The sequence below is a fragment of the Orycteropus afer genome, unplaced genomic scaffold (genome assembly GCF_000298275.1).
Source record: "Orycteropus afer afer isolate SDZICR_OR568_19922 unplaced genomic scaffold, OryAfe1.0 scaffold00062, whole genome shotgun sequence".
Classification (NCBI taxonomy): Eukaryota; Metazoa; Chordata; class Mammalia; order Tubulidentata; family Orycteropodidae; genus Orycteropus; species Orycteropus afer.
Window position 1 is genome coordinate 6,044,700 of NW_006921649.1, and position 21,367 is coordinate 6,066,066.

Sequence of the window (21,367 nt, forward strand, 5' to 3'; positions counted from 1 at the left end):
CCACCACCACCCCACCACTACCCCCACCATGACTATCCCCACCCCACATCCGTTTACTCTCCACCCAGCAGCCAGAGGGGTATTTTTAAAATACAACTCAGATCAGGTGACTCCCTGCGCAAAACCCCACAATGGCTCCTTTTTCATTAAGATTAAAGCCAAAACCATTACAGTGTAGTCAGAGCACCACCACCCCCTTTTTTTTTTTTTTTTTTCTTTTTTGAGAGGGGGTTATGTTTAAAAGGAACTGTTGACAAAGTTTCACCAGAAACAATCTGAACAACTGGGAAAATTCAGTTAACATATTGAAGCACTGCTAAAGTAATTCTAGGACTTATGGTCCAGGACACAATAATCTCTTAGGTCTGTTTGATGGCATGACCCAAACCCTCCGTCCCTACTTTCTCCCCTCGCTCACTGTGTTGCAGCCATACTGGCCACCTCACTGTCTCTCCAATACCCCAAGACACTCTTGTACCTCAGGACCTTTGTACCTACAGTTCCCTATCCCCAGATATTGGTATGACTTGCTTCCTCCTTTCCTTTCAGTTTTTGCTCAGCATCAACTTATCAGCAAGGAATTCCCTGAACTGCTACATAATGCAGAAAGCCTTCCACATACCGCTATCGCAATCTCCCTCTTGCTGTTGTATTTTCCCCACAGCAGTTTATCACCACTTAGATGTACATTATTTGTTTATTATTTATCAGTCTCACACACACACACTAGCATGTAAGATCCTTGAGAACAAGCCTTTGTCTGTTTTTTAGAACACTCTATGCCCTGTGCCCAGAAAATACCTGCCACACAGTGTAAATGCTCAATAGGTATTTATTGAATGGAGGAAGGAATAAACTCATGAAAGTGGCACACTGCAATAACTCAGGAAATGTGGATATTGGATTAGTATGTCACTATGGCCCTGGGTGGCACAGATGGTTAAGTGTTTGACTATTAGCCTGATGTTTGGTGGTTAAAAGTCACCCAGAGGTGCCTTGGGAGACAGGGGCCTGGCAACCTACTTCCAAAATGTCACAGCCTTGAAAACCCTATGGAGCAGTTCTACTCTGCACACATGAGGTCACCATGAGTCACAACTGACAACAACAAATTTATTTCATCCTTCAATGCCCGCACACTCTAGACCCATCATGGACTAGGGGTACAGCAGAAGGAATAGGACAACACTCTCATCGGGGGACTATCTCACCTCTCAGACAAGGTTCAAACCAGGGCTTCTAAGCATTCCTTCCTGGTTCAGTCCTGGCCAAATAAGTGAAACCGGGATGGACCAGAATTTGTAAAATATGGATGCCTGGAACGACAACCAGATCAGGGAAAACTATGGGTCAAGGCCATTCTGTAAACTCCACCTTAGAAAACAAGGGCAGCATGCACATTGCATAGCAATCAAATCTGTTGCTTGACAGAGTAGGAAACAATGTTGCCTGGCTTAAAGATGGTGGCTGACCACACTACTTTGAATGGGTGTCACTCTCCACAGTCCTGGCAATAATCCAGTCCCCTGCATCAGACTCCTGAAAGGGCTCACTGTGCCTCTTCCGAGTCTCCCGTTACGGAGTTTCTGTCATTTTTCCCATTCCAGTTATCATTCCAGACACCCACATTTTGCAAATTCCAGTCCATTCCAGTTTTACTACATCAGCCATGATTGGACCAGTTCAGACTAGTTCAAAGCCCTGGTTTAAACCCTTGTCAAGCAGGTTAATTAACTTCTCTGAGCTTCACATTTTCAACCACAAATGATGGTAATAATACCTACTTCATATGGTCCTTGAAATGGCTCGATGAAATAATTAGGTGGCTGAAGTGCTAAGCACCTGGGATGCACTCGTGACTGGCAGATGTCACTTCATTCCCCTCAGCTGAGAAGGGAAGCTCTTTCCCTTCTGAATGAATCCTGACTCTCTTGCTCCACAGGCTTCCTTTTCAGACCCCAGGAAGACCACCCGTCTCTGTGAATATGCTTTTTCTCAGCCTGGTCAAGATTTCTAAACTTGAAGTGCTTTGTATCTTCACCTCAGAAGCCTCCTGTGTCGTAAGGGGAATTCTGTAGATAACTTGTCTCATCCATTACGTGTGGATCTTACTCATGTAATTCAGGAAGTTACCTTATTTTTCTCATTTCTATTTAAATCTTTGGAGGGCACCTTCCTGGAGTCTTTGCTATAAGGACTATACGATCCTACTGCCAAAAGGGCAAGGAGGCCACATCTTTTGACCTCCTCTAACCCCACAAGAGGAAGACAGAATCACCATCAATAGTGCAAGGCCTAATTCTGCAAGGCCAGACATGCTGCCTCCCTCCAAGCCCTTTCACCAACTGTTCCTCCCAAAGCACCCACCACCTCTCTCCTGGGTTCGATAATTCACTGCAATGGCCACACACAACTCACAGATTATAGTTTATTAGGGAAGCACCAGGCTACAATTCAAGTTCAGGAAAAAATGCTCAGTCTCTCTCCCAGCCTGCCTTCTCTCCACCAGCAGTCTCTCTCCCAGCATTGCATGTCCCTCGGTATCTCACTCTGCAATGCGTGTCTCTTTAGGGAGCACGTGTCTCTTTCAGCCGCAAGTCTTCCTCAACCAGCAGTCAGAGAGAGACTTCTGCCTCTAGGAGGCCTCCTTTTGAGCCCAGCAGAGTGGCCAAACTAACCAATCATAACATCAGAATTCTAAGCGCCTGAGGGAGAGCAGGAACCTCCCCGAACATTGCTTTGTGTTGCGCCCAACAGAAATACCCCAGGTGGATTAACTTTTACAATCAAGAGCTACTCAGTTGCTTACAGCAAATTCCACCACCGAGTTTATAAAGACTTATGCCTAGAAAAGCCATACCAGGTAATTTACTACACGGAACCTACATATCTATATGAATAGATAGCTATATAAACCAAATCCACTTTACTTTTTAGAGCTGTTTTAAGTTTTCAGAAAACTGTGCACAAAATACAGAAAGTTCCAATATGATCCCTCTCTCCCCTCTGTACAGTTTCTCCTATTATTAACATCTTGTATTTATGTGGTACATTTGTTGCAATTGATAAACCAATATTGATAAATTATTAGTAACTACAATCCCGGTTTACAATGGTGTTCACTCTTTCTATTGAACAGTCCTGTGACAAATGCATAATGCCATGTGTCCACCATTACAGTAGCCTACAGAATGTTGTTGTTGTTGTTATGTGCCATTGAGTCGGACCCGACTCAGCAACCCCTCCTTGGGTAAAACTGCCCTGTTCTCTACCTCCTCCCCTGCCCCACCCCTTGAACACCTGATTCTTATCAATTTTACTTTATATAATAGCATACAGTCCCACCTAGTCATCAATTCAAGTGTGAATCAAAGGCTTTTCTAAGCCACACAGATGTTTTTGCTACCATTGGAGGATAATTTTTCTAATAATTGTAACTATTAGTTCTTGAATATTTATTATGTGCCATGCATCATGATAAGCATGCAATGTATATGCTCTCATCTATACCTCAACAACCCTCAGAGACAGTTACTTGTATTGCCTAGCTTTCACAGATGAGGAAATTAAGGCATAAAGAGGTCATAATTTTTACACACAATCACATGGCCAAGGGGTGGAACTGAGGCTTGAACCCAGGCACCTGGTTTCCGAATCCACTCATTTCACTACTCTAAGTACTGCCTCATAGTTACTGAGCTGACCTGGCTTGTGGAAGTAGTGGAATTTGTTGGAAGGCCTGACATCTTCAAACAAGGGTCTTAGTATCCAAGTCTGTGCCCTTGGCCTTGAACTTGTGAGCTTTTACCTCTATCACCACCTTCTGTCTCCATGACAGCCAATAAAAGAGCCAGTCATCACACCCTGTCCTTCACAATGACAACCATCCCAAGTTGCTGGAACTGACAGGTTTCTTGAGACACAGGACTTTTGGTGCTAAAATAAGAGTGATCCCAGGAAAACCAGGATGGTTGATCTTCTTAAGAGCAGGGACTATGGAGCCCATCTGTCTCATGTCAATTTCTAGCTTCACCACTAACTGGCTTGGCAAACTTGGGCAAAGCATTTAACTATTTAACTTCTTTGTGCCTCCATTTCCTCTCCTGTAACATGGTAATAATAACTGCCAACACCAGCAGGTTGTTGTGAGGATTAAATGAGTGAATCTGAAAAAGTACATGGAAGAGTGCCAGGCAATGGCACTAATGTCCAAATATATGAGGGTTTACTATTGTTGTTATATAAAAAGCTTTCTAAAATCTAGTTTCATGCCTTGGGTAGACTCATTGCCTAGATATCTTAACAAATTTATAAGAAACAAACTTTTAGCAACTTCCTTACGTTTCTTAAAGTTGTGCTAGGAACAGCAACAACAACAATAAAAAAGGCAATTTATTGTTGGCCTGATTTTACTCTAGTTAAAAGAGAGCTGTCAGCCCTGCAGAAAGTAACAAGTCCATGCCCACAGGCCTCCTAGGTGTTATTTGTATTTTTATGACCCTCCTGTGGCTATAAGGATGCTCAGTGGGTGTAGAAATTGCACAGTTAAAAATAACAAATAAGAAATCAAAGTTGTGCCTTCATCCCTATTTCCATACTGCGAGGCACCACATTCATTATTTGCTGGACAGCTGTGGGAATAAACAACACAAGATACAACAACCTGATTATCCTCCAAGAACCAAATTAAACCACTGGGCTTTCTTATTATTGTCATCCCTGCCTTTGTATAACTCTTGTCACCCTCTTAATCTACCCACATGCCTTCTCTTCTGCCTCACAGAGTGCCCTATCCCATCTCTTTCAGTCAAAAGATAATAGCTTCCTAGAGTTCAAAGATATGGCTGTACTCTGGCACCCACACACAGCCCCAGTCATCAGCTTGATGTTAGACCCTGTGCCACAGCCAGCTGTTTCTTTGGCTTGGGGAAGTCTCATCTTTCCAGAGGCTTGGGGTGTGGCCTGCAGGAAGCCTGTCCTTGTACTCAGCCACTGAATCAAGGACACGGTGAAGTAGCAAAGAAACCCAGCGCAGTTTATTTATGCACTCATTCAACAAATCTTTTTAATGCTAGGCACTGGGGTGGGCGTTGGGAAAACAGCCATGAACAGGAGAGCTGGGGATTTTACACACGAGAGGCTTAGAGGCTTCCAGAAATGAATCTGGAATTCCAGAGGCATTGAATCACTGAACTGCTCATAGGAACAGCCTGGGCCACTCATAAACAAATGAAAAAACCAATACTGATGCCTGGATCTCATCCTCAGAGATTCTGATTTAATTGGTGTACAGCCAAGTGTCAGGATTTCAGAATTTTTCAGGGCTCTCCAGGTGACTCTAATGTGCAGCCAGTTGAGACTTACTGCTTTAAACAAAAGGAAGCCTGGTGGTACAGTGGTTAAGTGCTTGGCTGCCAACCAGAAGTCAGCAGTTCGAACCCACCAGCCACTCCACGAGAGAAGCATGTGCTAGTCTGCACCTGTAAAGATTACAGTCTTGACACCCTGCTGGGCAGTTCCTCTCTGCCTTATGGGGTCTTTATGCACCAAACAGCAACTTATTTGGGGTTTGACTTTAAACAAGGAGTTAATTACAATAAGTTGTTTTGTAGGGAAAGTGGATGGTGCTATGAAAGCATGGAATGGGTTGAGAAACTCTGAACTGGAAGTCAGGAAAGTCTTCCCTAAAGAAGGGCCAGCTAAGTAAAGGAGGAGTGGCTTTAGCCAACATGAGTGAAGGGAGGGAGAGGGGTTTCAGAGGTCCAGAAAGACGAACCAGAACAGGTTCTAGAACTGAAAGCAGGGCAGTGTGGCTGAAACCCACAGACGGGCAAGGGAGGTGACGTGATATGACATGAAAAGGGAGACACTGGGAAGCTGTCAATGCAGGGCTTATAGGTCCATCTAGGACTTAATCCTGAAGCATAATTCTCACCCTTGAGCAAGCACCAGAATCCCCTGATGGCCGCCATAAACCATGGATCAGTAAGCCCCGTTTCCAGGGCTTCTGATTCAGTAGGTCTGGGGTAAAGCAAACCAAACTCACTGCCATCAAGTCACTGCAACTCATCATGACCCCCATTGGGTTGTGCTGGTGGGTTTGAACCACTGACCTTCTGGTTAGCAGCCAAATGCCTTATCCACTATGCCACCACAGCTCCTTAGGGCTGGGGTAGTGCCTGAGAATTTGCCTTTCTAACAAGAACACAAGTGATGCTAATGCTGCTGGTCAGGGGACCACACTTTGAGAAGCAATGCCATGACAAATAAGAGAAACTCCTAGTGGTTTTTAGCAGGGGTCGGACACAAACTGGAGTATATTTTAGTGATATGGTGATACTCTCTCCATAACAAACTCATCATGTCATCCTTCCTCTTTTGATTAGAGAAAGTGTAAGAAAGAAAAAGGATGTTCCAAGGGAAAAAAAAAAAAAAAAGAGTAGGTTCCCCAAAGAAAGTATGGGCTTGTGTAGAGAGATGTGAAAAAGGTCCTGGTGCTACTGGCTGGTAATGATTCCATTTGGAACTCATTAAATAACTGGCATGGAGTTTTCCTCCCAAGCATAGCTATTCCTGGTTAACCAGTTGCCCTAAAGTCAGTTTCAACTCACGGTGACTCCACATGTGTCAAAGTAGAAGTTTGCTCCATAGAATTTTCAACAGCTGTGATCTTTCAGAAGTAAATCACCACGCATTTTTCCCAAGGTGCCCTCTGGGTGGACTCGGTTAACAGCTGGGCATGTTAATAGTTTACGCTACCCAGGAACTCCTATTTCTGGTTAGTGTTTCCTGAACTCTTAGTTTCCTCTCTCCACAATATTCTACTTTAAAAAGAAGAAAAGTATTAATAACAACTTGAAATACCAAAGGGGGAAGTTATGTGTCTTCATTTCCTCCTTTCCTCCATAGTGGAAGGATTGTTTGCACTTTCTCAGGCTCCTGGTTTTGCTGGGGCCAGGCTGAGCCTGCTGCTTTCCTTTTCGAACGCAGTCAGAAATGATGCTGATCTGTGAGGATCCAGGTGCATCCAGGAAATGCAGGAAATATGCCACATAGACAGCCGGTTCCAAATTTATATCACTTCAGGAAGGCTCTCCTGTTTCTGGGGCTGCAAGGGAAGTACATTGGGGGAGTGCTTTGTGCCTTATGAACAGAGATGAGCAGTAGACCATGCAAAGGTCCACTGTCCCCCTAGCCCTCCGCATGCCACGCCCATACTAACACCTACAGAAACCCTTAAAGACACACAAAGCTGTCAAATCAAAGAGAAACATCTGCCTCTGGATCTTCTAACAAAGCAGGGGCAGCTGTTTAAGTGCAGGTTAATGGTTGAGTGTCCATGCCAATGTGTGCATGGAAACCGAGTCCCCACACAGCTCCCTCCTGCATACATAGCTGAGCAAGAGGGGCAAGGTCCATGTTTTCTGGAGCCCATGATGCTTCTTTTGCAGCCAGTCTCCTAAAATTAGTTGGAGGTTTTCCCCAGAGTTCCTCAAAGCATTGGATTAATTTTCTGAGCATTTGCCACTGCTGTTTAGTATAAATGGCTATTGAACCCCTGGTGATCCTGGGTCCCCAACACCTTGGCTGTTTTCAGCTATCAGGAGCTCTGGTATGCAATGGCAGACTCTATTAAATATTTCCAGAATGTGTGATTCATTCTAACAATACACAGCTTCAGGAAAACAGTGATATTTAAAATAGTTTGGAAGAGGGGCAGTGGTATTCACTAATTAAGCTAGCATTCAAAAGTACAATTCCTCCCAAGATAAGAAGCTATCATTATTCTGTCTTCAACTCTCCTGCCCTTAGCTTCAATGGGCTTTCTCCTCACTCAGCAGGACTAGACTGGCATTGGTACACTCTTTGGTGGTGGTGATAGGGTGAGAAAGCATTTCCTAGGATGTGATGCCATCGTTCACTGAAGGCACCCTAGTTGTTGTGTGCCATCAGGTTAATTCCGACCCATAACCACACTGTAGAACAGAGAAGTGCCCATGGCTAGCTATAATCTTTACGGGAGCAGATTGCCAGGTTTTTCCTCTGGCAGAGCTGCCAGTGGGTGTGAACTGCTGACCTTTCAGTTAGCACTTAACCATTGCACCAGCAGGGCTCCAGAAATCCCCATTATTTGACTCTAAGTGGAATAGTAAAAACCAATCATGGAGTCAATCCTGACTCATGCCAACTCCATTTATACCAGAGTAAAACTCTGTGCCATGGACTGTTCAATGGCTAATTTTTCAGAAGTGGATTGTCAGACCTTTCTTCCACACTGCCTCTGGATGAACTTGAACTTCCAATCTTTCAGTTAGCAGCAGAGCTCATTAAATATTTGCATCAACCAAGGACTAAATGGATAGTAATTCTATCTTATTTAGTTAATTAATGCTAGACACTGGGGTAAGGAGCTCTGATGGTGTAGTGGTTAAGGAATGTGGCTGCTTTAAGGTCAGAGGTTCAAACCCATGAACTGCTCTATGGAAGAAAGGATGGTCTGCTTCCATAAAGATTTATAGCCTTCCTCATTGGAAACCCAATGTGGGTCACTTTAACTTGGAATCGACTTGATGGCAATGAGTTGGGTTTTTGGAGGCACTGGGATGGGCATCAAGAAAACAGCCATAAAAGGAGAGCAAGAGATTTTATATTCTGGAGGCTTATAGGCCCCCAGGAAGACAGACAGACATTGAACCACTGGTGCTAATCACAATCACCTGGGCCACTCAAAAAAAAAAATAAAATATATATATATATATATATATATATATATATACACACACACACATACATACACATACATATAAATATATATGTATGTGTGTGTATATATGTGTGTATGTATATATATAAAAGCTCTGATAGCATAGTGCCTAAAGTATTTGACTGCTAACCAGAAGGCTGGTGGTTCAAACCCACCAGCCACTCCTCGGAAGGAAGGTTGGACAATCTACTTCTGTAGAGATACTGCCTCAGAAACCCAAGGAGGGGTCGCTATGAGTCAGGACTGACTCGACAGCAGTGAAATACACACACACACACAGATGCCTGGATCTCATCCTCAGAGACTGTGATTTAATCAGGGTGCAGCCAAGAATCAGGATTTCAGGATGTTTCAGGACTCCCCAGATGCCTCTAATATGCAGCCAATTGAGACCTATTGCTTTAAAGAAAGGGTTAATTATAATAAGTCCTCTTGGAGAGGAAATGGGTAGAATGGGGGAGAATGAAAGGATGGAATAGGGGAGAAATCCTGAGCTGGGAGTCAGGAAATCTTCCCTGAAGAAGTGCCAGCTAAGCCAAGAAAGAGTGACTTAAGCCTGAAAGCAGGCAGGATGGCTGATACCCACAGAGGAGAACAGAAGTGATATGAGATGAGAAGGGAGACACTGGCAGTCTTTCTAGAAGGTTAGGACTTAACCCTAAAGCAATAGTTGTCCCCGAAGGCCATACAATCTGATGCCTATTTCCTGATCTGAAAATGAGGCAAAGAGAAAGTGTTTATTTACACTTCAAGCTGTTATTAAGAGAAAACCTCCTACTAATTATAATATTTATAATAACAATAATTATATCAACACTAACAAAAATGCTACTATCTATTGTGCCATGCTCTATGCTAAAATTTTCATCTTTATCATTTCATTTAATACCTCTGGCATCTGCATAAAGTAGATATTATCAACATCCCCATTAAGTTATTCATTCAATGAACATTTATTGAATGTCTTATGTGTTGAGCACCACTAGTGGTAAAGTGATTAATGCATTCAGCTACTAACCAAAAGGTTGGTGGTTTGAACCCATCAGCTGTTCTGCAGGAGAAAGATGAGACAGGCTGCTTCCATAAAGAGTTATAGTCTTGGAAACCCTATGAGTCGTTTCTACTCTGTTCTATAGGGTCACTATGAGTCAGAATCAACTCGATGGCAGCAGGTTTGGTCTTGCTTTATTATGTGTTGAGTCCCTGGATGATACAAATAGTTAACTCGTTTGGTTGCAAACTGAAAGGTTGGTTCCATTCAACCCAGAGACACCTTGGAACAAAGACCTAGTGATCTTCTTCTGAAAAATCAGGCATTGGAAACCCCATGGAGCACAATTCTACTCTGACACTCATAGGGCCACCATAAGTTGGACTCAATTTCATGGCAACTGATTGGTTATTATATGCCACCCATTTTTCTAGACTTCGAGCATATAACAGTGAAGAAAAAAATACAAGCCCTGCATTCACGGGGCTATATTTTATGGGGGGGGGGCAGGGAGCAGACACTAAATAAGATTAATAAGTAAAATATATGGTTGTACAGACAAACAGGCTGAGGCTAAGATGATTCTAGCAGTCCAAGGGCACAAAGACAGAAAGAGGCAGATCTAGGTTTCAATCCTGACTCCAAATCAAGTACAAGTTTTCCTTCAATTCAGAAAAGACGTTGCACAGAAGTTTAATCCCAGTTGTTAAAGCTCTCCTAATGACCCCTTGGACCAAGCAGAGATGCCTCACTTCTCTAGCTTCCCTTGTCATTTGTTTGCACTGACATGCAGCCTATTTTGTATTTTTCTTTGCATTTCCATTTGGTTAGGGTATTGTCTTCCATGCTTTCCCAAAGTGTGCTTGATTTTGAATGTAAGAACCCTAATTCTCTCTCTAAATGCCTTATGCAATATTAGCCACTTATTTCTACCTCTAAATTGCTGCACATGGCAGAACATTTCTTGATGCTTTTTCAGAAAAGCCTTTTATGGTAATTACAGCTTTCTTCAAGTGCATTTATACTTACCTTTTTACTACTATGTTGCTAGAAGCACTGTTAACCAAAAAGTCAGAGGTTCGAACCCATCAGCTGCTCTGCAGGAGAGACGAGGCAGTTCTCTGCCATAAAGATTTATAGCCTTGGAAACTGTGGTAGTTATGTTTGTGTGTCAACTTGGCTGGGCCTGATTGAGTGGCTGGGCAGGTGGTGGTAGTTATTCCCCATGATGAGACTAGCAATCAACTCCATGGTGGGATCTACCACAAGCAGCTGAGTAGCTACCTTTGGGATATGGTCTTCTTCCTGTATATAAGGAGAAGCCTTGGGAATAGTCTCGAGTGCATGGTACCTTGAACCCTGTATGTAGCTGTGTCATTGTTCAGCAGCCTTCCATGCTCTGCCGACCTGGGGATTTAAAATGAACTTGAATTAATGGCCTGCCGTGTGGTTTGGTAACATCGGGACTGTGCCTTTTTACTTGTCAACCTTGGACTTGGCAGCCTCAGCAGCCAGCAGCTGTCTGAGTGAAGAAAAGCCTCTAACTTCAGTGGGCCAGGAGCTGGAGGCAGAGCTGAAGCCCAAGGCTGAGGGGCTTTCACCCAGCCCCTAGAGCCTGGCACTTGAACTTGGACTTAAAGCCTCCAAATTGTAAGAATAAACTCCTATTTGTTAAGGCCGTCCCATTTGTGGTGTATTCCTGTCAGAGCAGAACTAGGTAACCAGAACAGAAACCCTCTAGGACAGTTCTACTTTGTCCTGTAGTGTTGCTGTGAGTCAGAATCGACTCGATGGCAGTGGGTTTGGGGTTTAGTTTTACTATCCTGTAAACTGGTGGCATAGTGCCTAAGGCATGTGACTGCTAACCAGAAGGCTGGAGGTTCAAACCCACCAGCCACTCCTGGGAAGGAAGGTTGGGCAATCTACTTCTGTAGTGATACCACCTCGGAAGCCCAAGGAGGGGTCACTATAAGTCAGGTCCAACTCAAAGGCACATAACAAAAACAAAACATTACTTTGGTCACAAATTTTTTTAAGGCAAAAATCTTGCCTACCTGGTAACTGTGTCAACAGACACCCCCTTCCCCAGTGGTTAGAATTCAATGTATAGAAAATCTTGGAAATGATTGCATTTTCACATTGCCAAATGCATTAGAGATATTGATTTCAGTCAGATGTTACTCTTCACTCATTCTCCATCTATTTATTCAATATTGGGAATCCAAGAGGAAAAAACATAGCATCCCTGCCCCAACAGGTTTACAATGTAACAGGTGTCCCCAAGGCAGCTATTCCATTATACACTGTACAATTCTTGGGGACATCATGAAAACTATAGTAAATGATGATATGTACATTTATCACAATTTTCTGGCAGGTGAGAGTGAATTTTCTTAAGGAAAGGTCACTACACAAGCCATCAGGTGGTGCAGGAAGGTTGTGAGATATATGTGGAAAGTGTCATCATAAGGAGGGGATTAAGGTGCCATGACAGATGAAGCTAGTCTGAGCTTAGGGATTCTGGTAAGACTTCCTAGAGACAGGGACTTCTGAGTGGAGACCTAAAGGGTATATTGAAATTAGGCAATAAAGAAAGGGAAAGGAAAGACATTGGGTAAAGACTATGGCTTCCGTCTGACCAGAAGTGTTATTGAGATTGGCTGACCTGGTAGGAGCCAATTCAGGTAACACCTATAAGCCAAGTTAAGGACTTCAGACTTTACCGTGGGATCAATGGAAAGCTATTGAATGGTTGTCTGAAGTGTCTGAAGCAGAGGGAATAGATGATCAGGCAAGACTGGATGCAGGCAGACCAGTTAGGAGACTATTACAAGAGTCAAGGCTATCTCTTCTTGTCCAGAGCAAAGAAGAATGAAGAAAACCAAAGATTCATGGAAAGAATTAGTCCTAGCAACTGGTACACCATGTGATCTGCAGCCTATATGACTATGAGACCAGAAGAACTACGTAGTGCCCAGCTACCACTGTCAACCACTGGGAGGTGGATCTATGTAGGAGATCCTGGATAGAGAGGGAAAACAATGTGGAACAAAACTCAAAATCATTTGGGAAAAATAAAAAGGTGGGGGGACCAGGTTTGCTGGTCTATAGAGCCTGGTGGAACCACTGAGACTGTGGTCTCTAGCTGCCCTTCAGATCTGGAAATGAACCCACACCTGTGGCTTCCAGCCAAACAAAAGACAGGCATATGAGCTGAACATTTACCTGAGGTAGATACACTCCTTGGAGAAAAAAATCATGGGAGAAAGAAGGGCTGTTTATGCACAGGGAGACAGCTCAGGGGGCAGGAGTGCATGGAGGGATGGACACAGGGAAGAGGTAACTATCAGGAGAAAGTGGGAGGGGAGCTGTTGCATTGTGGTAAATTGTAGTCAATGTCATGAGACAAAGTGTATGTGAACTGCTGTATGGAAAGTGACTTTGCTCTGTAAATTTTCACCGCCCCCCCCCAAAAGAAAGAGTCAAGGCTAGAAGTGAGGATGGCTTGCATTAATGTAGCAACTGTAGAGGTGAAGAGTGGAGGGCAGATTGAAGAGGTATGGAGGGAGAAAAGCAAGATCTCCTATATTTAAGGGGGAAATAATTAGGACTTGATTTCAGATTCGATACAAGTGATCAGAGACGTGATGGAAGTGGGAAGAGTAATTAAGAATGAATTAAGAATTCCTTGTTGTGAAAGGCCTCCCTCTATATTGTAGGATGTTGAGCAGTGTCCTGACCTCAACTTAGTAGAAGCCAGTAAATACCCCTGCCCAAATTGTAACAACCAAAAATATCTCCAGACATTGCCAAGTGTTCCCTGGGAGGCACCAAAAACCAGTTGCCATCAAGTCAATTCAGACTCTTGGTGACCGTGTGTTTCAGAGTAAAACTATACTCAGCTGTACTCAAAGGGTTTTCAATGTCTGATTTTTTCAGAAGTAGATTGCCAGGCCTATTTTCCAAGGTACCACTGAGTGGACTGGAATCTCCAGCTTTTTGATTAGCAGCTTAGCACTAATTGTTTGCACCACCCAGGGATTCCTGAGAGCGCCAAACACCAAAAACAAACCCACTGCAACAAGTCAATTCCAACTTATAGTAACCCTATAGGACAGAGTAGAACTGCTCCACAGGGTTTTCAAGGCTGTAAATCTTTACAGAAGCAAACTACCTCATTATTCTCTCATAGAATGGCTGGTGGGTTCGAACCACCAACCTTTTGGTTAGCAGCTGAATGCATTAATCACTGCACCACCAGAGCTCCTCCTGGGAGCACAAGGAGGACAAAATTGCCCTGGTTGAGAACCACTGGTCCAGAATCATGAGAGAACCTGAAGCTTTCAGGCAGCCAGCACTCAAGCTGTGTAAACAAAGAACCAAAGAGATGTGCCTTAAGGCATTTTATATTGGTGGCCTTGGAGGTAGACACTCTAGAAAGTCAGCAGTGCTAGCCTCATAGGAGACCTCTCGGGTCCTCATGTGTGAATCCGTAAGCCGAATCCAACTTTAGTTATAGGATCCTCTCCAGAGAAAAGCCACCACCTGATACCCATTTGCCCTCCTGACTAATTACTTCCTACGTTTTGTTTTTCCTCGAGCAGAAGCTGGCTTTGCACTTTACAAACACAACGAATCACCTCCTCAGAAGGCCACCAGCAGAATGAACTTGTGCTGGGGGTAACTTGAGGTTGCCTAGCAACGCCACGCACCTACCAAGGCTGCTTTCTTCCTCTTCAAGCTAAAAGCAAAGTCCTGTCCATTAATTCCCAGCTGCCATGAAACTTCTCAGAGATTTGCCAGCTTCCCACTGTTCATGTTTTCATCTTCCTCATATGATGTGGAGAAAACCCTCTACTGTGGTCTGTTCATCTCACTTCAGTTGGTCAAGGTGAAAAAAAAAAAATCGAGATAGAAAGAGAAAGGAAAAAAGGCTCATTCAGTCTAGGAACATACATATTTTCAGTGTGTATCTCTGACAGATGCTCTCTTGTTCTTTGCAAATTTAAATTTTCTTTAGTGGACGTGGGTTTCCTACACAATGCGGTTTCTGCTGAGACTTTGGGCAGGATTTTACTCAGACATGAGGCCTCAAAGCAGCTAAATAGCAAAGCACATATAATAGACGCCCTGCTGAGCAAATGTTGGTAGGTCTGTCATTTAGTATATTCTCTGTGATCCATCCCCCAAAAGTCTACTGGTAGAAATTGTAAAGCTGGAAGTGACTAGAGGTTGGAGATAATTTCATTTCCTTGAGAACCTGTGAAATGTCCCTTGGGTTTTTCCTACTGAGTTCCATTTTGCTCCTGCAGAAATGTTTGCAGCATTTCTCTTTAAGTGGGGGTGACTTCCCCTTCAAGCACTGTCCCACAGGATGAGCAAAGGGTACATTGTTGGTTTTCCCAGCAAGGTCACAGGCATCTCATTGGTGAGGAAAGGAATGGAAATGTAAGTCTGGGATTGATGAGGAGGATTGTTGTGAAGATCTAATGAACCTTTCTCAAGGTGTGCAAACACTGGTACTTCATTTACATCAAGAATTGAGGATTAAAAAAAAAAAAAAATTAGGAGCAAGCTGTTTAGTAAAAGAAAATGGATTCCCTACTAACAAGCTCTTTGTTTCCCTTCTCAATACTACTCCCACTCCTCACTTGCTGACATGGTTAGGTTATGTGAAAATCAATGTTAAGTAAAAATGGAAGATGACTACATCATTATCTAACTGCCCGATTACATCATTACATAACTGCCAAACCACTGAGAATCATGGCCCAGCCAAGTTGACACATAAATTTACCCATCACAACCAGTGTAACTCCCTCCTTGCACCTCAGCATTCATTACTGCCAGATGTCGTTAATGTGCAAAATAGTCAGATAGTAGATTTTTTACTATTGTCATAAATGTAAAATATCAGGTAATGAGGTAGTTGATAAGTGAGGAGTAGTTGTACTCAGCTTCCTTACAGAGATTGCCCCTTAGAGACCTTCTCCTCCATTGCGTATCCTGCTTTCTCAGATCCTAATCTATACCACATTCTGGAATAAACTTTAAGGAGTGAAATAATTCTTCTTAAAGAAGTGACACTCAATTGCAGACCCTTGCGACCTTTCTTCTTATAAGGTGTCCTTTAAATTCTCACCATGGCCACGTCTATAAATTAGGTTTATTGGCATTCTCATTAGGGGTAGTTGTGAAAAGAGAGGGAAGATACTAGGTATGGGACCCTGGAAAGCTAGAGAGAAAAATAGGGAAGAATGCACACTTTTGATTCAGAAGATTTGGGTCAGGAAAGTTTCAAATCAGTTACCTCCATCATTTCAAAGCTCTTCGTCCCTCTGCCATGGCCCAATCCACCTTTCCCTTTCTGGGGTCTAAATAGAGGTATAGACAGAGATAGAGTTAGAGATGGTGGCAGAGATAAAGATAGAATTAGAGATAGATATTCTGGGAAGTTGTTTTCTGTAGATAATTAAATTAATGGTCATTGGGGTGCATTTAAATAAGGTAAAAAAAATACATAGATTGCACAACTCTGTAAATTTACTAGAAGTCATTGCATTGTACACTTTAAACAGATGAATTTTATGGTATGAAATGTATGCCTTAATATAGCTGTTTAATGAAGAAAAAAGTAAACATAAAATAGGAATTTTTGCCAGTAAGTATGTTTTGTGAGTGTGGCCACGTTCCACCAACTTTATGCTTCTCTCCACATCTTATAAAGGACAACATAGGCTCTGCTGGGGAAGTTTTCCTATTTCTCTTTAACCAGATGCCATGCAGTCCACTTCAACTCATGGCAACACCATACATGTCAGGGTAGACCTGTGCTCCACAGGATTTTCAATGGATGATTTTTTGGAAGTAGATCACCAGGCCTTTTTCCAAGGTGCTTCTGGGTAGGTTCAATCTTTCAGTTAGGAGTTGAGCACTTTATCATTTTCTCTACCCAGGGACTTCCATCTCTCTTTAATGGCCCCCTTTCTCTCTCCCTCACCTGGCTCCTTTTGCCCAAGTTCAGATCAGTAGAATGAAGACTGTGATTCTTCTGGTGCTGGAAAATTTAGGGAATTAGGTAGGCTGCCAATTTCACACACTCCATCTCAAGAGATAAAGAACAAAAAAGACTCATAAAGGGAGAATTACCCATACTCCATGCCCTTGCCTGTACACAACATGCATTCCCCTCTCTTCTCCCAGTTCAGGGCACTCAGTCCTCACTCCTTCCATCAGCTTTGAATCATGCACTATTTTTAAATCATGTCATAAGTAGGTTGAATGATAAGTGGCCAACATTTTAAAGTGCCCCTTAAACTAAATGTTACAAGAATATGAAAACAGCCCAGCACAACTAACCATTTATTGAGTATCAAAAGCTCATGGTAATTAAATGTAACTATATATTTTTAATTCTTGAAAGTTGAGGACATTTTACCTCTGTCCTAGGTTGATAGGGAATCTCCTCTATTCTGCAGGGGGCATTTCTAAAATAAAGGGAGGAAGAAGATAGAGAGAGGGAAGGAAGGAAGAAAAGAAGGGAAGAAGGAAGGAGAAAGAGGGAAAGAAAAAGAGAGAAGGAAGGAAAGTAGAAAGGAAGGAAGGGTAAGATGATTATTTTTGGTAGCATCAGTTCTGAGCTACTGGCTAGAAATAATAACTAGTTCATCACACTATAAGCACAGAGCTGGTCTAGTTTTCTGGAATGTGCATTCAACTCCCCACGTTGAGAAGGTTGCCTCAGACTCCTTCATACAGGTCAGTGTCATTGGACATCCCCTACATCTGCGACCCTACTGCGTCTTGCAACTGCATGCCTTGCCTGCTCCCCTGATTCTCTCAAAGGCAGGCATGAGCCCCACTCTGAGGCTGGCCCAGTGGCTGCCCTGCGGCCTTGCTTCCCCTCTGCATGGCTTCCCTGCATCCCCAGCGCAGCCTCATGTCCCTTCTTCTCATCCTCTCCATTTCTCCAACCAGATGGCTGCCCCGATTTGTGCAACGGCAATGGGAGATGCACACTGGGTCAGAACAGCTGGCAGTGTGTCTGCCAGACCGGCTGGAGAGGGCCTGGATGCAACGTTGCCATGGAAACCTCCTGTGCTGATAACAAGGATAATGAGGGAGGTGAGCAAGCATCTTCTAATTCCCAGCCCCTCAAGAACAGAGGGTTGTATATACTTTCATCATGAGTCATTTTTCTCCTGAAAGACCTCCCTACACTATTGTCAAATGTTATTGTAACATTTCCTTTGCAGCGACTTCAGAGGACGGGCAGCATTGGGTCAGTGGGGCTCCTGGACATGGGGACTGGAGGCATCTGGGTTTAATGCTTTGGCTTTGGACTCTCGAGTACACACACCACAGAAGAGTGGCTGGGCCCTGGCTCTGCCTTCAGCGTGACTATGCCTGCCACATCTTTCAGGGATGGGAGTTGCAAACAAATCACTCATGATAATGATGATGACAATATTTGCCTCACTGTGTGCTAAGACTTCATAACCAGTCTACACTTTCCTCCTTGTAGCCCATTAAGATGTTACTTTACAGCCTCTGGGATGAGTAAATTGAGGCCTACCAAGGAGCTCTGGTAGCATAGTACCTAAGGCATTTGACTGCTAATCAGAAGTCTGGTGGTTCAAACCCACCAGCCACTCCTTGGAAGGAAGGTTGGGCAATCTACCTCTGTAGTGATACCAACTCGGAAACTCAAGGAAGGATCACTGTGGGTTAGGTTCAACTCAAAAGCAGTGAGTTTAACTGATCAGTTGCCATCAAGTCAACTACAACTCATAGCAACCCCATGTGTGTCAGAGTAGAACTGTGCTCCATAGTATTTTCAATGGCTGATTTTTCAAATGCAGATTGCTAGGCTTTTCTTTCAAAGTGCTTGTGGGTGCACTTGAACCTTCAACCTTTCAGTTAACAAACCTGTACATTACCTGTTTGCACCACCCAGGGACTCTATAACTGAAGCTTCCCAAAAACCTACTGGCCTTACGCTTGCTTCAGTAGCACATACATAAACACTTACTGACATCAAGTTGGTTCCAACTCACAGTAACCCTACAGGACAGAGTAGAACTACCCTATAGGGATTACAAGGCCATAAATATTTACAAAAGCAGACTGCCTCATCTGGTGGGTTAAAAAAGCCAACCTTTCAGTTAGCAACCAAGCACTTAATCACTGTGCCACCAGGGCTCCTTCAATTGAGACTTAGAGAGTTGCTAAAGGGGCAGGGAGGCAGCATCTTCTGACCTCCTCTAACTCCACAGGAGGAAGACAGAATCACCATCAGCAGCCCTCTTACTAACCTTGTCACCAATCATTCCTCCGGTGGCACCTACCACTTCTCTGCTAGGTTCAATAATTCACTGTAGTGGCCACACAGAACTCACAGATTATGGGGTTTACTAGGGAAGGCTATAGTTCAAGTTCAGGAATGCACTCAGTCTCTCTGACTACCAGCTGAGAGAGACATGCTGCTGAGAGAGAGACATAAGAGAGACATAATGCTGAGAGAGAGATGTACTGCTGAGAGAGACTGAGAAAGAGGGCTGCTGATGGAGATTCTGTCTTCCTCTTGTGGAGTTTGAGGAAGTCAGAAGATGCCTCCTCCTTGCCCCTTTAGCAAGAGTGTTACATAACTTTGTGAAGATAATACAACCACCATTAGTAGAACTGAGACCCAGACCCAACCCTCACTCCAAAGTCCATATGCTAAACCAGTTGTCGCCAAAGTATGCATTGTGAGCCAACTCAAACCCACTGGCCCCACAAGCTAAAAGTGGTTCTTCATTTTTAATGATTAGGGGGAATAAAAAATCTAAGGAATCATTTCTCATGCATGGCACCCAAAAATCATATAAAATTCAAATTTCAGTGTCCATAAATAAAGTTACATTGGAACACAGGTATACCCCTTAATTTATGTTGTATTTATGGCTGTTTCACCTACAATGACAGAGCTTAGTAGTTACAACGGAAACAATATGGCCCAAACCAAACCAGACCCCTTGCTGTCAAGTCTGTTCTGAACTCATAGCAACACTATAGGACAGAGTAGAGCTGCCCCATAGAGCTTCCCAAGATAAAATCTTTCAGAAACGGACTCCCACATCTTTCTCCTATGGAGCAGTTGGTGGGTTTGAACCATCAACCTTATTTGGTTAGCAGCTGAATGCTTAACCACTGTGCTACAAAGGCTCCTTCCGTATGGCCCACAAAGGCTAAAATATTAATATCCAATCCATTACAGAAAAAATTAGGCAACCGCTGTGCTAAATGTCTGAGCTGAATTTCCTGTGTTACTTCCTTATGTAGTACTAAAGATTCTAGGGTCACATCGTGCTGCATTAGCTCATGGGCCTCCTGATTTCCACACAGTATCATGTGTTGTTCCCCAAATATTAGTCCAAGTGTGTGAACTAGGCCCTTAGTAAGTAATCAGAATTCACTCAGGGCAGTTGTTTCAAGGTATAAGAGAACCTATAAGTCCCATTATTTTAATTGACAAAAATATGTATAGTGCCTGCTATGTGCCAGACATTGTGCTAAGCATTTGCCATCAAGTTGATTCTGATACATAGCAACCCATATGTGTCAGAATAGAACTGTGCTCCATAAGGTTTCCAATAGTTGATTTTTCAGAAGTCGATCACCAGGCCTTTCTTCCAAGGTGCCTCTGGGTAAACTGGAACCTCCAACCTTGATTAGCAGCCAAGAGCATTAAAAGACAACTGCGCTAAGCTCCAGGAATAGTAGTGACCAACTCAGAGCCAGTCTCAGCTCATCCAGCCCCAGCCAGTCAGCTTCGTTGGGGTCCAAAGTTGTCTGTAGTTCATTCAGGTGACAGAGAAAAGGACCAGACACTATTTTTATTTTTACTGATCCTCTTCTATTACTCTGTTTGGCAGTGTTCACAATAAATTATTGCAATTGTCCATTTATATAATGAATATGTAAGCAAATGTAGTGGTGTAGTGCCTAAGGCATTTGACTGCTAACCAAAAGGCTGGCGGTTCAAACTCACCAGCTGCTCCTCAGAAGGAAGGTTGGGCAATCTACTTTCCTAGTAATATTGCCTTGGACACCCAAGGAGGGGTCGCTATGAGTGGAGTCTGACTCCAAGGCAGTGAGTTTGGTTTTTGGTTTATGCATTCAAAAGTTGAGAAACCGAATGTAGTTTGCAATGCTCCCATTCATTCATTTTCTCTTTCCTGAAACAGAACCAAAATAGAAACCACTTTAATTCATTTTTGAACAAGGTGAGAGGCATAACTATATAATGCATTTTTTTAGCAAGAGAATCAAAATCGCACTACTTTTCCTGGTAAGGTTCACTGTTCCTGCTTCAGGTCTCTGGTAGCTTCACCTAACACAATAGTTGCATACAGATTGGCTTCTTCCTCTTCCAGAAAGGAGCTGCCATTCCTGGCTTCCCTTCCCCTTTCCGGGGTCAGCACCTGGACAAGAAGCAAATTGCTGGGATGCTGCACATAGGAAGGGAAGGTGCTCTGAGGGAACCAGTCTCCCAAATGTGCTCTGTGCCACCCACACCCCTCTCCACCAGTCCCACCTCTGATCCCAGCTCCCATCAGCTAAAAAGCAAA

At 43.4% G+C, this 21,367-nt stretch overlaps 1 protein-coding gene across 1 annotated transcript in view; it reads left to right on the forward strand.

The window, feature by feature from the left end:
- Nucleotides 1-21,367, forward strand: part of TENM2 (teneurin transmembrane protein 2) — a 1,334,042-nt gene that overhangs the window by 1,187,610 nt on the left and 125,065 nt on the right. Inside the window, exon 13 of the mRNA XM_042780802.1 lies at nt 17,733-17,879. Within this exon, the coding sequence (XP_042636736.1) occupies nt 17,733-17,879 (147 nt within the window). The remainder of the gene's footprint in view (nt 1-17,732; nt 17,880-21,367) is intronic.